Source organism: Chlorocebus sabaeus, chromosome 14, assembly GCF_047675955.1.
Source record: "Chlorocebus sabaeus isolate Y175 chromosome 14, mChlSab1.0.hap1, whole genome shotgun sequence".
Taxonomy (NCBI): domain Eukaryota; kingdom Metazoa; phylum Chordata; class Mammalia; order Primates; family Cercopithecidae; genus Chlorocebus; species Chlorocebus sabaeus.
In genome coordinates this window covers 48426272-48445118 of record NC_132917.1, presented here as the reverse complement: position 1 = coordinate 48445118, position 18847 = coordinate 48426272, and the positions used below count along the sequence as shown (strand labels likewise).

Here is an 18847-nt window from a genome sequence, read left to right as displayed (position 1 = left end):
ACAGACCAAGCCTGGAGACCCAGCTGCAAAACTGCAGTGATAAACTCAAGGCAGCTTGTCCAACACCTCGCCATTGTTGAGATGACTCCAGTCCCCAATCCAGGTGGACTGCAGCCCAAGAAAGCCAACAGAACAAGACACACAGACGTTGTACTCAGCAGAATTCTTGCATGCCTTCCATGCCAAGTTTTACCTTTTTAAACCCTTGACTTCCCCCATCAAAATTCAAAGTGATTGCTTTGGACAGGAATCAAGCCACTTCCTCCCTGCCAGCTTTGGAAATAAAGTCTTTTTTTTTTTTTTTTTTTTTTTTTTTTTTTTTTGAGATGGATTCTCACTCTGTTACCCAGGCTGGAGTGCATGGATTCTCACTCTGTTACCCAGGCTGGAGTGCAGTGACATGATCTTGGCTCACTGCAACCTCCACCTCCTGGGTTCAAGCAATTATCCTGCCTCAGCCTCCTGAGCAGCTGGGATTACAGGCACGCGCGACCACGCCTGGCTAATTTTTGTATTTTTAGTAAAGACGGGGTTTCACCATGTTGATCAGGCTGGTCTCAAACTCCTGACCTCATGATCCGCCCACTCGGCTTCCCAAAGTGCTGCGATTACAGGCATGAGACACTGCGCCCAGCTGCAAAGTCACTTTCTTTCTACCACACCTCCCTCTTGTTAACAAGACTCTGCAAGTAGTGAGTGAATGAACTTGCATTCAGTTACAAAGATAGGTTAAAGATTTAAATGTAAGACCTCAAACTATAAGAATTCTGGAAGAAAACCTAGGAAACACCATTCTAGAAATCGGCCTTGGGAAATTATTTATGACTAAATTCTCAAAAGCAATTGCAACAAAAACAAAATTGACAAGTGAGACCTAATTAAACTATAGAGCTTCTGCGCAGCAAAAGAAGCTACCAACAGAGTGAACAGACAACCTACAGGATGGTAGAAAATATTCACAAACTATTCATCTGACAAAGTTGTAATGTCCAGAATCTATAAGGAACTTAATTCAACAAAAAATCAAGTAATCCCATTAAAAAGTGGGCAAAAGCTGTGAACAGATGCTTCTCAAAAGACTATATAGAAGTGGCCAATATATGAAAAAATGCTACACATCACTAATCACCAGAGAAATATAAATCAAAACACAAGAAGATACCACCTCACACCAGTCACAATGGCCATTATTAAAAAGTCAAAAAACAACCAATGCTGGCAAGGCTGCAGAGAAAAAAGAACCCTTGTACACTGTTGGTGGGAATGTAAATTACTTCAGCCACTGTGGAGAGCAGTTTGGAGATTTCTGTAAGAACTTAAAATAGAACTACCGTTTGACCCAGCAATCCCATTGCTGGCTATATATCCAAAAGAAAGAAATCTTTCTACCAAAATGATACACAAACTCCCATGTTCATCACAGTACTATTCACAATAGCAATGACATGCAACCAACCCAGGTGCCCATCCACAGTGGATTGGATAAAGAAAATGTGGTATATATACACCATGGAACACTATGCACCCATAAAAACAAAGAAATCACGTCCTTTGCAGCAACACAAATGCTGCTGTAGGCTGGTATCCTAAGTGAATTAATGCAGGAACAGAAAAACAAATACCACATATTCTTACTTTCAAATAGAAGCTAAACATTGAGTACCCATGGATATAAAGATGCCAACAAGAGAAAATGGGCACTACAAGAGGGATGAGGGTGAGAGGAAGGTAAAGGCTGAAAAACTAACTATTGGATACAATGCTCAGTACCTGGGGGTACTATGCATTTGTACCCCAAACCTCAGAATCATGCAATATACCCATGTAACAAACCTGTCTGTGTACCCCTGAATCTAGAATAAAAGTTGAAAAGAATAAAAAAAAAAAATGGCCTCTTTCTTCAAGAAACACCATTTTTACTTGAAAGAATAACTGACAGCAACTATAGTTACTCAAACTGGGTATCTGGCAGACATTTTTTTAAACATAAACTAAGCATGCCCATCACTTCAAGAAAAACTAACAGCATGTATTTGCCAATGGTAAAACTTAAGTTTTCAAGCAAAAATTTAATTTTGGAAAATTCATATCAACCACAATGGATGAGATGCTTAGTTATATCAACGAATATGATTTTTTATCTTGTATAATGAACAATGTTTCATCTGTATGACAGCAAACCAATATTTTCCAAATAACCAATGTATGCTGTAACATCACACATGTGTTAAAGAGCCATTCAAAGTGCGAGGTATACCAATAAACCCTAATGAAATATTCCAAAAATTTTCTTGTGGTTCCAGATTCCATCAGGCAGCTAACCTCTCAGAAAGTACCATTTGCTGAGTTTTAGTGTAGTATCAATTATCTGAAAATACTATTAAAATGCTTCCCTTTTTTCCAACTATATATCTGTGGAAGGCTAGATTTTCTTCATATACTTTCACAAAAACAACATATCACAACAGATTGAATTTAGGAACAGATATGAGAAATAAAGAGACCGAGGTAGTAATTAAAAACCTCCCAACATAGAAAAGCCCAGAACCAGATGCTTTCAAGGCTGAATTCTACCAAATATTCAAAGAGGATGAACTCAGTAAAGTTGCAGGATACAAAATCAACATAAAAAATCAGTGGCATTTCTATACACAAATAACTACCTATCAAAAAAAATCATTAAAAAATCTCATTTACAATAGCATCTTAAAAAATAAAATTCTTAAGAATATATTTAATCAAGAAGGTGAAAGATATGCACACTCTGGGAGGCCAAAGTGGGTGGATTGCTTGAACTCAGGAGTTTGAGACCAGCCTGGGCAGTAGGGACAAACCCTACCTCTACAAAAAATACAAAAATTAGTCAGATGTGCTGGCACATGCCTGTAGTCCCAACTACTTGGGAGACTGAAGTGGGAGAATGGCTTGTGCCCAGGAGGTAGAGGCTGCAGTGAGCCAAGATTGTGCCACTGAACTCCAGCCTGGATGACAGAGTCAGACCCTGTCTCAAAAAAAAAAAAAAAAAAAAAAAAAAAAAAAAAAGATACATACATTGAAAACTATAAAACATTGATATAAGAAACTGAAGGACAAAAATAAATGGGAAAATACCCACGTTAATGGACTGGAATAACTGATGTCATTAAAAATGACCATACTACCCAAAGCAAAATATGGATTCAACATCTCTATCAAAATTCCAATGACTTTCTTTATAGAAATAAAAAACATTCTAAAATTCATGTGGAACAATAGAACACATCAAATAACCAAAGCAATTCAGAGGGGGAAAAAAAACAGAGTTGGAAATATCACATTTTCTCATTTAAAACTATATTACAAAGCTGTAGTAATCAAAACAGTATGGTACTGACATAAAAACAGACACACAGACCAGCAGAACAGAACAGAGAGCCCAGAAATAAACCCAAACACATATGGTCAACTAATTTTCAACAAGGGTGCTAAGACAACACAAAGGGGAAAGGATAGTTTCTTCAATAAATGGTTGCTGCTGGGAGAAGTGAATTTCCACACACAAAAGATTGAAATGGACTTTTATTTTTACACCTTACATAAAAATCAATTCAAAATACATAAAAGACCTAAACACGAGACCTTAAACCATAAAACTCCAAGACAAAAACACAGAGGAAAACCTCTTTGACAATGGCCTTGGCGATGAATTTTTGGATATCACACCAAAAGCTTGGGCTACAAAAGTAAAAATAAATAAGCCAGGCATACTGGCTCACACCTGTAATCCCAGAACTTTGGGAGGCCGAGGCAGGAGGACTGCTTCATTCCAAGAGTTCAAGACCACCCTGGATGACACAGGAAAACCCAATCTCTACAAAAAAATTGAAACTTAGCCAGGCATGATACGCTGTGCCTGTAGTCCCAGTTACTCATTAAGTTAAGGTGAGAGGATCAATTGACCCTCGAAGGTCAAGGCTACAGTGACCTGTGATTGCTCCAGTGCACCCCAGCCTGGATGACAGAGCAAGACCCTGTCTCAAATAAAATAAAATAAAAGACCATCGATGTGCTGTGTTAAAGAGACCCATCTCATGTACAAAGACACACATAGGCTCAAAATAAAGGGATGGAGGAAGATCTACCAAGCAAATGGAAAACAAAAAAAGGCAGGGGTTGCAATCCTAGTCTCTGATAAAACAGACTTTAAACCAACAAAGATCAAAAGAGACAAAGAAAGCCATTATATAATGGTAAAGGGATCAATTCAACAAGAAGAGCTAACGATCCTAAATATATATGCACCCAGTACAGGAGCACCCAGATTCATAAAGCAAGTCCTCAGAGACTTACAAAGGGACTTAGACTCCCACACAATAATAATGGGAGACTTTAACACCCCACTATCAACGTTAGACAGATCAACGAGACAGAAAGTTAACAAGGATATCCAGGAATTGAACTCAGCTCTGCACCAAGCGGACCTAATAGACATCTATAGAACTCTCCACCCCAAATCAACAGAATATACATTCTTCTCAGCACCACATCTCACTTATTCCAAAATTGACCACATAGTTGGAAGTAAAGCACTCCTCAGCAAATGTAAAAGAACAGAAATTATAACAAACGGTCTCTCAGACTACAGTGCAATCAAACTAGAACTCAGGATTAAGAAACTCACTCAAAACCGCTCAATTACATGGAAACTGAACAACCTGCTCCTGAATGACTACTGGGTACATAATGAAATGAAGGCAGAAATAAAGATGTTCTTTGAAACCAATGAGAAGAAAGACACAACATACCAGAATCTTCGGGACGCATTTAAAGCAGTATGTAGAGGGAAATTTATAGCACTAAATGCCCACAAGAGAAAGCAGGAAATATCTAAAATTGATACCCTAACATCACAATTAAAAGAACTAGAGAACCAAGAGCAAACACATTCAAAAGCTAGCAGAAGGCAAGAAATAACTAAGATCAGAGCAGAACTGAAGGAGATAGAGACACAAAAAACCTTCATAAAGTCAATGAATCCAGAAGCTGGTTTTTTGAAAAGATCAACAAAATTGATAGACCGCTAGCAAGACTAATGAAGAACAAAAGGGAGAAGAATCAAATAGACGCAATAAAAAATGATAAAGGGGATATTACCACCAACCCCACAGAAATACAAAGTACCATGAGAGTATACGATAAACACCTCTAGGCAAATAAACTAGAAAACCCAGAAGAAATGGATAAATTCCTGGACACATACACTCTCCCAAGACTAAACCAGGAAGAAGTTGATTCCCTGAATGGACCAATAGCAAGCTCTGAAACTGAGGCAATAATTAACAGCCTACCAAACAAAAAAAGTCCAGGACCAGACAGATTCACAGTCGAATTCTACCAGAAGTACAAGGAGGAGCTGGTACCATTCCTTCTGAAACTATTCCAATCAATAGAAAAGGAGGAAATTCTCCCTAACTCGTTTTATGAGACCAACATCATCCTGATACCAAAGCCTAGTAGAGACACAACAAAAAAAGAGAATTTTAGACCAATATCCCTGATGAACATCGATGCAAAAATCCTCAATAAAATACTGGCAAACCAAATCCAGCAGCACATCAAAAAGCTTATCCACCATGATCAAGTGGGCTTCATCCCTGGGATGCAAGACTGGTTCAATACATGCAAATCAATAAACATAAACCAGCATATAAATAGAACCAAAGACAAAAACCACATGATTATCTCAACAGATGCAGAAAAGGCCTCTGACAAACTTCAACAGCCCTTCATGCTAAAAACACTCAATATATTCGGTATTGATGGAACGTATCTCAAAATAATAAGAGCTATTTATGACAAACCTACAGACAATATCATACTGAATGGGCAAAAACTGGAAGCATTCCCTTTGAAAACTGGCACAAGACAGGGATGCCCTCTCTCACCACTCCTATTCAACATAGTGTTGGAAGTTCTGGCCAGGGCAATCAGGCAGGAGAAAGAAATAAAGGGTATTCAATTAGGAAAAGAGGAAGTCAAATTGTCCCTGTCTGCAGATGGCATAATTGTATATTTAGAAAACCCCATTGTCTCAGCCCAAAATCTCCTTAAACTGATAAGCAACTTCAGCAAAATCTCAGGATACAAAATCAATGTGCAAAAATCACAAGCATTCTTATACACTACTTATACACTAATAACAGACAGCCAAATCATGAGTGAACTCCCATTCACAATTGCTTCAAAGAGAATAAAATACCTAGGAATCCAACTTACAAGGGATGTGAAGGACCTCTTCAAGGAGAACTACGAACCACTGCTCAATGAAATAAAAGAGGACACAAACAAATGGAAGAACATTCCATGCTCATGGACAGGAAGAATCAATACCATGAAAATGGCCATACTGCCCAAGATAATTTATAGATTCATTGCCATCGCCATCAAGCTACCAATGACTTTCTTCACAGAATTGGATAAAACAACTTTAAAGTTCATATGGAACCAAAAAAGAGCCCGCATTGCCAAAACAATCCTAAGCCAAAAGAACAAAGCTGGAAGCATCACGCTACCTGACTTCAAACTATACCACAAGGTTACAATAACCAAAACAGCATAGTACTGGTACCAAAACAGAGATATAGACCAATGGAACAGGACAGAGCCCTCAGAAATAATACCACACATCTATAACCATCTGATCTTTAACAAACCTGACAAAAACAAGAAATGGGGAAAGGATTCCCTATTTAATAAATGGTGCTGGGAAAACTGGCCAGCCATAGGTAGAAAGCTGAAACTGGATCCCTTCCTTACACCTTATACAAAAATTAACTCACGATGGATTAAAGACTTAAATGTTAGACCTAAAACCATAAAAACCCTGGAAGAAAACCTAGGCAATACCATTCAGGACATAGGCATGGGCAAGGATTTCATGTCTAAAACACCAAAAGCAACAGCAACAAAAGCCAAAATGGACAAATAAGATCTAATTAAACTAAAAAGCAGCAAAACAAACTACCATCAGAGTGAACAGGCAACCTACAGAATGGGAGAAAATTTTTGCAATCTACTCATCTGACAAAGGGCTAATATCCAGAACCTACAAAGAACTCAAACAAATTTACAAGAGAAAAACAAATAACCCCATCAAAAAGTGGGCAAAGGATATGAACAGACACTTCTCAAAAGAAGACATTTATGCAGCCAACAGACACATGAAAAAATGCTCATCATCACTGGCCATCAGAGAAATGCAAATCAAAACCACAATGAGATACCATCTCACACCAGTTAGAATGGCGATCATTAAAAAGTCAGGAAACAACAGGTGCTTGAGAGGATGTGGAGAAATAGGAACACTTTTACACTGTTGGTGGGACTGTAAAGTAGTTCAACCCATTGTGGAAGACAGTGTGGCGATTTCTCAAGGATCTAGAACTAGAAATACCATTTGACCCAGCCATCCCATTACTGCATAAATACCCAAAGGACTATAAATCATGCTGCTATAAAGACACATGCACACGTATGTTTATTGTGGCACTATTCACAATAGCAAAGACTTGGAACCAACCCAAATGTCCATCAATGACAGACTGGATTAAGAAAATGTGGCACATATACACCATGGAATACTATGCAGCCATAAAAAAGGATGAGTTCGTGTCCTTTGCAGGGACATGGATGCAGCTGGAAACCATCATTCTCAGCAAACTATCACAAGAACAGAAAACCAAACACCGCATGTTCTCATTCATAGGTGGGAACTGAACAATGAGATCACTTGGACACAGGAAGGGGAACATCACACACCAGGGCCTGTTTTGGGGTGGGGGAAGCGGGGAGGGATAGCATTAGGAGATACACCTAATGTAAATGACGAGTTAATGGGTGCAGCAAACCAACATGGCACATGTAAGTATATGTAACAAAACTGCACGTTGTACACATGTACCCTAGAACATAAAGTATAATAAAAAATATAATAAAATAAAATAGAGACATCAAACTAAAAAGCTCCTGCACAGCAAAGAAAACAAATACAAAATAAAACAGCAGCCAACAGACTGAGAGAAAATATTTGCAAACCATATATCTGATAAAGGGCTTAATATCCAAAATATATTAAAAGATTTACACAACTCAATAACAGAAAAACAAATAACCCTATTCAAAAATTGGCAAAGGACTTGAATAGATCTTTTTCCAAAGACAACATAAAAACAGCTAGCAGGTATATGAAAAGGTGTTCAACATCACTATTCATCAGAGGAATATAAGTCAAAACTATATTAAGTTATCAACTCACACCTGCTAGGATGGGTATTACCAAAAAGAAAAGAGATGACAAGCGTTGGTGAGAGTACAGAGGAAAGGAAACCCCTATACTCTGTTGGTGGGAATGCAGAATGGTCAGCCATTGTATGAAACTGTGCAGAGATTCCTAAATGTATTAAAAATAGAACTACCATATGACTCAGCAATCCTTCTTATGGATATATATCCAAAGGAAATTAAACTACTACCTCATAAAAATATCTACACTCCCATGTTCATTGCAACATTACTCACGATAGCCAAGATTTGTAAACAACCAAAGTGTCTGCAAATGGACAAATGGATAAAGAAAATGTGGTGTGTCTGTGTGCGCACACACACACACACACTCACGCAGAGAAATATTATTCAGCTTTTTAAAAGAGGGAGAGTCTGCCATTTGTCACAACATAGATGAATCTGAAGGACATTATACTAAGTGAAATATGCCAGACACAAAAAGTATTGCATGATCTCATTTATATGTTTAAAAAAAAAATACAGTCAAATACACAGAGATAGAGAATAAAATAGCAGCTACGAGGGGCAGAAAGGGAGAAAATAAGAAGATGTAGGTTAAAGGATACAAAGTCACAGATACATAGGATCAATAAGTCTAAATAGCTAATAGATTACATGAGGGCTATACTTAATATTGTTGTGCTGCATTTGGGACCTGAGACCAAACAAAGTTGAGAACTGAAGATACAGGAAATTACTAAACAAATAAAAAACGAAGAACATATGATAGCGCAAACCAGTTTCTGGGGTGTTTTTTTTTTTAGGTTCAGCAGGTATGTGTACAGGTTTGTTACAGGGGTATATCATGATGCTGAGGTTTAAGCTTCTATTAATCCCATCACCCAAATAGTAAACATAGTACCCGACGGGTAGTTTTTCAACACTTGCCCCCTTCTCTCCCTCTCTCCTTTTGGAGTCCCCAGTGTTCTCACCTTTCTGTCTATATGTACCCAATGTTTAGCTCCCATTTATAAGTGAGAACATGCAGTATGTGGTTTTCTGTTCCTATGTTAATTCACTTATGATAATGGCCCCAGCAACACCCATATTGCTGCAAAGGACATCTCTCTCTTTTTTATGGTTGCATAGTATTCCATGGTATACATGTACCACATTTTCTTTATCCAATCCACCATGTATGGGTTGAGTTGATTCCACATCTTTGCTAAGGTGAATAGAACTGCAATAAGCATACAAGTGTGGGTGTCTTTTTGTTAGAACAACTTATTTTCTATTGGGTAAATGCCTAGTAATAGGACTGCTGAGTTGAATGGTAGCTCTAAGTTCTCTGAGAAATCTGCAAACTGCTTTCCGCAGAGGCTGAACAAAGTTACATTCCCACCAATAGTGCATAAGTGGTTCCTTTTTTCAGCAGCTTCACCAACATCTGTTTTTCAGTTTTTTAATAATAGCCATTCTGACTAGTGTGAGATGGTATCTTATTGTGATTTTGATAGAGCAAACAAGTTTTAAGATGGAACAGACAAAGGCAAATGACTTCTTGAATTGTAGATTTAATTTGAACTTGTTATCAAAAGAGATAAAAAGGTTCTAGAAGTTTAAGTTATTTTAATCAGGCTTTTAAAAGTAAACCATGAGAAGATATAATTAAGAAGTACTTCAATTTTATGAGACTATTTATTTCAAGAATCTTATTGTTGGGTACCTAAAGATGAAGAGAGACAGGAACAAGACTATAAAGCACTTTTAAGGGATACATGTACTTCCTCTTAAACCTCTTCGTTACAAATGATGTGGAAGAGAGTAAGGAGAAAAACTATTTAAAATGTAATTATTTCTATTATTCTAACTGCTAAGATACAGAATAAGGTGCTGAGTAAAAACAAACTAGATACATTAGTTGCAAGACTATTTTGTTATTTAAATCACTGGTAATATTACCATCTTGCGGCAAAATCTAGTATTGCAATTTTGAATGACAGAATCTTAGAAGTATTCACCATGCTTTTTTTTTTAAGATGGAGTCTCACTCTGTCACCCAGGCTGGAGTGCAGTGGCGCGATCTCAGCTCACTGCAACCTCTGCCTCCGGGGTTCAAGTGATTCTCCTGCCTCAGCCTCCCAAGTACGTGGGATCACAGGCATGAGCCACCACGCCTGGCTAATTTTTGTGTTTTTCTTTTTTAGTAGAGACAGGATTTCGCCATGTTGGCCAGGCTGGTCTAGAACTCCTGACCTCAGGCGATCCATCCACCTCGGCCTCTTTTGATAAAAGACAGTCAAGTATTTTCCTCTTCCATATCTACCACACCCTCATGCCAACCAGAAGTTAAAAAAAAAAAATTTAGCATTCTGTAATAAGTAAAACAGTGATTAAGAAAACAAAAGTCCAAAGGAATGTTATTTAAACAGAGAAGGGGATGTCCCAATGAAATAGCAGTTAAAAATTAAAGTATAGCCAAAAACCTAACTGATGAAAAATGTTTCAATGTGTCAACAATTAAAACTGCCAAGACTAATTCTTACAGAGCAAAATTATACTTTATAAACGCAGTATTCAATAAAACTTGTATTTGGTAATTCAGCATTCATTGTTAATTTATTCAGTTTTACATGTTAGAACTGCTGCCACATGTAAATTCTCCCACTTTGTAATAGAAGAAATACAAGCATCCTACAATGTTCTCTTCACCTTGGCCCATGTAATGTTCATGTGAATTTTTCCAAGCATGCAAAGAACTATCTACTTCTTACTGATAATCTAATCCAAAATCCACCCTCACTTCTTGCAGACTACTCTGTTGAATTTCAGCTAAACCCAATAAAACTTGTTTGTATGTGAGTATACATTTATGTATACACACGAGTAACATAAAGATTATAAGAATCAGAGGAGAAAGAATCAAGCATACAAAGATAGAAAACTCTAAGTTTTATCTTTTATTAGCTAGCCCTTTCCAGTTTAAATTGATAAGCATAACGTGGACAAATATTTCCCTTAAAAGCAGAAGTCTAGATTGCTAACTCCAAGAATAAAGATAAATGCACATGATCAATTTCTAGCCACCATTTTATATATCCAAAACAGTGAGGTAGCCTGAATAATCTCCATATTCTGAACTCTACATTCTGCTCCCAATACATCAGATCTATAACACACACACAAAAAATAAGAGAACGAGAACACACAAACTTGTGAGCTCTCATCTTTCCCTCTGCCACTTGTAATCCTTGACTAGACCCAATCAAATTATCTGAAATTACCAATGGGTGTTCCCAACAGCCAACAAACTGTGTGACTTTCCTTTAAAGAAAGGCTTTATCATCTTTGTAAAATTTAATATTTAAAATAAAAACTAGTTTGAATAACCCGAGTTTTTAATCAATAATTACATGCAGCAATGATTTATACTGTGTTCATTTAATAGAAATGATTTAGGTGTCCAAGCCTTCTCACCCTAAAAACATTACCCTGTCTAACTGAAAAACAACCCCAAATGAGAATTTGTTCTGAAGATACTAACAGTACTCATTTACTAACGGAATCCAACCTGTTGCCGATTGCAATGTTTGGTGCAAGCTGTGCGGCAACTGAAGAGTAAACAGAGGTGATTGGATGCTATTTCTGAAGAAGTCTTCTGTTGCTTTAGACTGTAAAACCTTGGTTTCCCAGAGCTGCAGAGGGAAAAAAAAAAAAAAAAAAAAAAAAAAGTTTGCTGTAAAATAATATATACATATATAATGATACTCCTTTTTTTTCAGTTTCTTAAAAACTAACTTGTCATCCTGATGGCACAATGAATGGGTAAGTATTAAACTATAATTTGAGAGATCAGAACTGCGTCAGTTTTGTATGCCAAAAAAACAACAAAAGACAGGAAGAAAAAGTTGTATCGCTACAAACCTGCTTCAAGTCTTTTAAAACTTGTTCCTCTATACCTTCTTCAGCAAATAGATTCCGGACTCCTTCAATTACATCTTCAATTACAGATCTGTAGAGTTTAGGCTATATAAAAGCAATTGTCAAAGTTTTATTTTATTTTATTTTATTATTTATTTATTTATCGAGACGGAGTCATGCTCTGTAGCCCAGGCTGGAGTGCAGTGGCACGATCTCAGTTCACTGCAACTTCCACCTCCTGGGTTCAAGCAATTCTCCTGCCTCAGCCTCCTGAGTAGGTGCGATTACAGGTGCACGCCACCACTCCCAGCTAATTTTTGTATTTTTAGAGAGACGGGGTTTCACCATGTTGGTCAGGCTGGTCTCGAACTACTGACCTCATGATCCACCCGCCTCAGCCTCCCAAAGCGCTGGGATTACAGGCATGAGCCACCGCACCCAGCCTGTTACAAGTTTTGACTTCTCAAGTTTGAACATATTTAGCCTTAAGAGATATGCAGTGTATACCTTCTAGTCTTGTAAAGTTACCATAAAAACTTTTACTAAGTACATTCGTATTCCCAATATAGTCTTAGCATTCCATAAACTGTTAGCTTCAGACCCATAGTTTCAGCCTATCTACAAGACTGAATTACAGGACTACAATAACATATGAGCTAATAATCTCAAAGATGTATGGTTATTGTCATGTTACTTGCCTTTTGTGTCAATATTTAACCTCCCCAACTCCTTTTAAAAGGGAAATTAATGTAAGTCAGCTGGAAATAGATCTTCTGTTTTCAATTTACCTTTTTATCAAAGTGGCCAAAGGAGAATTTTTTAGGGTTCACTATATTATTTCCACAAATATAAATAAACTCCAAGCCAGAAGACTGGGGTAAGCACTTAAAATAGAGCAATCAAAGCCCATCTCACTTCCAAAATACACAAAGTCCAAAAAATAAATATTCTGGACCATTGTCAAATACAACTGCTCCAAAATGGATTTCCTACTAGAACCAAAGAAGGGCACGAACGACCTTACCCGTCCAGTGTGCATACTGAAGAGACCAAATAACATTCTAAAATACCTCCTAGTCAAACATGCCATGACAACAAAGTTAAGCAGATTTCTTCCCAGATTAAACACTAGTTATAGCAAAACAAAAGAGGGTATGTGAAAAAACTCAGCCCTTCAAATCTACATAAACTATGCCCCCAAGCCAAAACGGCAATGCTATGTGCTGACAATACTGACCTAGTGGAAGGTCCACGGGCAAGAAACAGCAAGCAGGAATTTAGTTGAGTTGCTCTTATTTCAAATTGCTTAATGAGGCCAAAATGAAAATGAAAATTGTGGCACTCTAGGATTGCCTTTTCATACTACCCACTAAATAAATACTCTTAAATACTCCTGTTCATGCCAAGAGTAGCTATGCGGTTTTTTGTTGTTTGTTTGTTTGTTTGTTTTGAGATGGAGTCTTGCTTTGTCACCCAGGCTGGAGTGTAGTGGCACAATCTGGGCTCACTGCAACATCTGCCTCCTGGGTTCAAGTGATTCTCCTGTCTCAGCATCCAGAGTAGCTGGGACTACAGGCGTGCACTACCTCACCTGGCTAATTTTTTTGTATTTTTAGTAGAGATGGGGTGTCACCATGTTGGCCAGGCTGGTCTCAAACTCCTAGGCTCAAGTGATCTGCCCACCTCGACCTTCCAAAGTGCTGGGATTACAGGTCCAAGCCACCATGCCCAGCCCCCAAGAGTATTTAGTATTTAAAGCTATGCTTTAAACTAATCCTTCTAAAGACCCAGGGTAAGCCTATATGAATAGGCCAATCAGTAACATTTAAATAATGTTATTCACAAGCACATGCATTAAGACTAAATGCCCCTAAATTCGTTGCGTCTTCTAAAACAGTTTATCCTGATAAAAGCATACTAAATTGATACTTCAGTGATAGTCCCAGCTAGTGTGATCAAGCTTAACACTGAAGGAAAAAACTCTTAGGGCTAAAAACATCTTAACACAGCAGTAGTCAAAAAGTACCATTAGAAAACAATTTTTCAAAAATCAAAACATGTATTGAACTTATTTTCTCTTCTAGGACCACAGACTTTGTATTGCTTTCCCTGTTATCTTTATTAAAACTATGTCTAGTCCATCTTAACTCCTCTGTTTAAAACAGACACTACTTCATAGAATTCACAATCAGGTAAATTAGCAAACCTAGTAAGCTTATATTCAGGCAGAGTATAGGTATTTTAGGTATCTTAAAACACACTATCATAAAACAGATACAATTAAAGTAGCATGTCTCTAAATTAAACAGAGCTTTTATACTGCATATATGATAACCGGAACCCATAAAATTACACAGATCTGGACAAGCATATTGCCTTTCACGAAATGTGAAGTCTGTTGAGATGAATTGGTAATAAAGACGAATCCTTCATTTTTGTTCTTTAATTCAGGTTTTTAAGATTGATGGTCTCCTAAGTGCCACTGAGACTAGAAATTCTTACTGTGCAAATTAAGTGTCCGTTAGGGGTAGGAGGGTAATGTAGGTTGTACACTTAAGCATTAAGTTGTTAAAGGACAAAGAAATGGGCGGGTAGGGAAATATACTAAAAACGTGGGGAGGTAACATGAGAATCACATTGTTATTTCAAGCAGTAAATAATACAGCTTGGAATTAACAATGTCCACGGTAAAATTAACACAACCGAACTTGGGGGTTTTGTAACATCTAGGAAACCAGGAGGGTTGAGGGGGAGTTCCACCTCTAAACACCCCAACTAGATAGCCTCAGTTTTGGTGAAAAGAGAAAAAGGACAGTTCTTGTTTCGGCGGAGCTGGCCCAACTTTCTGAACTACTGGCCCTCATCAGTTTCCTCCAACACAGAGGTGAGGAAGAGCCCCAGCCGCTAAAGAAGAGGGTTTATGACAATCTGTAAAGTGTCAGGGGGAAACAAAAGGGTGTGCGGGGTTCGGCTGCTGTGAACCAGGAGTCCCAGGGCGCTCCCACTACACAGAGCTTGAGGTCCTCCTTACCACCGGGTTGAAGCAGGCCATGACAGCACTTCCAGCACCTGGCCCTGTGCGCCTGCGCGGCACTCAGTGCACGCGGAGGGAAACACTGGGCACGTTTGGAACGATGTACGTCAGGTGCGCAACCGCGGAGAACGCCGCGGGTGTGGCTGGGCAGAAGAGAACGTTAATAGACAGAGCCGGCTTAACTGGAGGCGGGGCCAGGGCGGAGAGGCGGTCGGCCTGTGTGGAAAAAGACACCCGCTAAAACGGATGGTTAGGTTGGGTCTAGCCGGCTTTGGGCCGTTCACAGGTTGTTTCCTCAATCTGCGAAAGATGAGGAAAATCGAGGAGGGGCAATGCAGGGGTAGATCTCAGTCTAACTTCAACTTTGAAGAAGATGGGGAAAGCAAAGAGGGGAGACTAGTGGTATCTGTCCTCTGCGTTTACCAATTTTCATTCTTCCCCCTACACCCCACTCACAGCTGAACTCCATTTTTTGTTGTATAAAAATATAACAAGAGCCAAATTTTTCTAAGACTTGTCAGCGTGGTACAGCGGCATTAGCAGCATCTGGGAACTTGTTAAATATGCAAATGATGGGTCCCACCCCAGCCCTCCTGAATCAGACTGGAGGATGGAGCCTAGCATTCTGTAAATTTAACATGCTCTCCAGGTGATTCCGATGGGCGCTGAAATGAGACCCACTGACGTAAGACAAAGGGTCTCAATTTTGGGTGCACATTAAAATCACCTGGAGAGCTGGGAAAAAAAAAAAGTTTAGTGCCTGAATCCCACTCGGCAGAATCTGATTCTAATATGCAGCCAAGGTGGAAAACCACTGCTAAAATAAAGTCATCAGCTAATACCTTCCTGTCTCCTTTTCCTCCTTAGACAGAAATCACCAGCTGTCTACCTACAATAATTCTCTCTCCTGAAGGGCAGAGCATCTTGGGGAGTACCTTACCTAGCTAAGCTGAGGGAAGATGTAAGCACAGATAACCTGGAGGATTCGAAAAGGGAAGAAGTCACCATCTGTTGCCACAACTCTGCCTTTTTTTTTTTTTTTTTTTTTTTTGGCAGGGTCTCACACTGTTGCCCAGGCTGCAGTACAGAGGCATGCCCACAGCTCGCCACAGCCTCTACCTCCTGGGCTCAAGCAACCCACCCACTTCAGCCTCCCAAGGAGCTGGGGCTACAGATGTGTGTGCCACCACGCCCAGCTATTGTGTGTGTGTGTGTGTGTGTGTGTGTGTGTGTGTGTGTATTTTGTAGAGACAGGGTTTCACCATGTTGCTCAGACTGGTCTCAGACTCTTGGTCTCAAGTGATCCACCAGCCCCAGCCTCCCCAAGTGCTGGAATTATAGGCATGACTCACCACACTTGGCCACAACTCTTCTAAAGAGCCCTTCTAGCCTGCAAATAGGTCTTGACCTAACCAGATGGATAAGTTATTTGATTATTAAAAACGCTATTAGATTTAAAATTGGCTCTTTATGTATTTATTTGTGCAAGTAAGTGCAGTAGAGCTGTTTATCCCCTACCACTCTGTATGTGATTTGCCTGGGTCAGGTACCTTATGGTTTGTGAGTTTCAAGTAGCTGATTTATATGACAATCTTTAGAAAAGTTTCCTACTTTGAAAACTATTAGAAATATCTTTTACAAAAAGCTAAGAAGTATATATGGTAATTTTTAATGGTTATATCTCTCTACCTGGCAATTTACTACCAGGAGTGTTCAAAGTGACTTATCTTTCACCCAAAGTAGGAAACCTAAAAGCAGTCATTGATTCCTACTGATATTATAAAATCCAATTAAATTATTCAAGCTGGGAAATAAGAAAGCTAAAAGGGTCTCTTGTTTTCCATCTTTTTCATAGCAAGGTTTTAAAGCTTTATTTCTATATGCTTAGGATTGGTAATCACCTAACTTTCTGTGACAGCATACTGTTTTACTTTATTATGCATTCTCCCCTTCTCAGAACTATACTGTAGATCATGTATGTTTTTTAAATTATTCTTGGATCTTGGTACCCATAAAAAGTGTAACTAAAAGTTGAATTGTTATTTCTTAGTACACTCAGTATACTCAAGTTATGGAAAGGCTATGTAATGTTAGCTGACAAATGTCAGCAAATTTCCATTTGCCCCTTACAGTCTGTCTGAATGGTCACTAGTCATTTCTTCCCAGTAACAGGCAATGACTGCTAGAGGAGGTATGCTTTAACACAAGTTCTAGGTGAATCCAAGTGGCAAATCTGCCACATGGACCTGTGGTAGTCAGTTTTCAAGATGGCCCCCAGTGATCCCTGCCTCCTGGTATTGACCACTTGATGTTGTCCCCTCCTACCTTGTACCATGGTTTGTCTGGTTTACCAGCAAAATAAAGTAGTAGTAGTAGCATATCACTTTTGAGATAAGGTTATTCATAGCTGTGGATTCTTTCTTGGGCTTACTCTATCATTTTGGAGGAAGTCAGCTGTCATGTCATGAGGATACTCAGATAGCTTATGGAAGGGTCTGTGTGGCAAGGAACTGAGACTCCAACCCACAGTCAGCAAGTATGAGAAACCTGCAAACAGTCACATAAGTAAGCTTGGAAATAAATCCTTCTCCAGTTGAACTATCAGATGATTGAAGCCCTGATAAGCTTGACTACATATCTTTGAGTTATCTTGAACGAAATCTACCCTCTAAGCATCTCCTAGATTCCTAATTCGCAGAAACTGTATGAGATCATGAATATTTGTAATTTTATTTGCAGTTACGTTTTGGGTAATTTGTTACACAGTGTGAAATAACTAAACCAGTGCCCATTCTCTGATTGGACTGTCCCTCATTGTAATCTCAAGTGTCTTGAATGCCCTCACCAGTCACAAGAGCATTTGAAAAGTATGTAAAAGAATCTTTTAACACTTATGTTTGATAGCTTATCAGATTATCATGAAACATGCAGAATATTATAGTCATAATGGTTACATTTCTTTTGTCAATTTTTTAAACTCAGAGAGGAAGTATGTTGCATACACAAACCACTTTATTTAGAGAGAGAGACAGGGTCTAGGTCTGTCACCCAGGCTGGAGTGCAGTGGTATGGTCATAGCTCACCGCAGCCTCGAACTCCTGGCCTCAAGCAATCCTCACACCTCAGCCTCCCAAAGTGCTGGGCATGAGTTGCTACATCCAGCCCACAAGGTACTTTTGACACTAAAATTGAGATTTCAAGATCCTACAGCCTCAATGAGGCAATTTTACAGTGACTATTTTTTGTTAGTAAATAAAGAATAAAAAAGAAATGCCAAAACTTAGTTCTGTTTTAAGTACTTATTCCTTTGAAATTACACCTCTGCCAAAGCATAAAGCTCCTCCTTAACTGGCCAACACAATTTGGAGCATCAGATTTTCATTTTTCTCCTACTTTGTTTAGAGACCATAATATATAATACATATTTATTACTGGTAATACCAGTTCTTGCAACATTTAAGCAAATCTTAATAATCAGATTAATTTTCCTCCCCATATGTTCTCATTACTTTTGCCTGGAGGTGTTAGTGATACTCTTCTGAAAGTAAAGAAATAATTTCACTTTGCTTATTGTGAGCAAAAGCCATATTTATGAAGTCCTTTTGTTGGATAAAAATATAAAGAAAGGTC

At 38.5% G+C, this 18847-nt stretch overlaps 1 protein-coding gene across 1 annotated transcript in view; it reads right to left on the bottom strand.

Annotated features, from left to right (window-relative positions):
• Positions 1 to 18847, bottom strand: part of STON1 (stonin 1) — a 147106-nt gene that overhangs the window by 49554 nt on the left and 78705 nt on the right. Inside the window, exons 5-6 of the mRNA XM_038006916.2 lie at positions 12187 to 12288; positions 11834 to 11957 (exon numbers count right to left, since the gene is read on the bottom strand). Of these exons, the coding sequence (XP_037862844.2) occupies positions 11834 to 11957; positions 12187 to 12288 (226 nt within the window). The remainder of the gene's footprint in view (positions 1 to 11833; positions 11958 to 12186; positions 12289 to 18847) is intronic.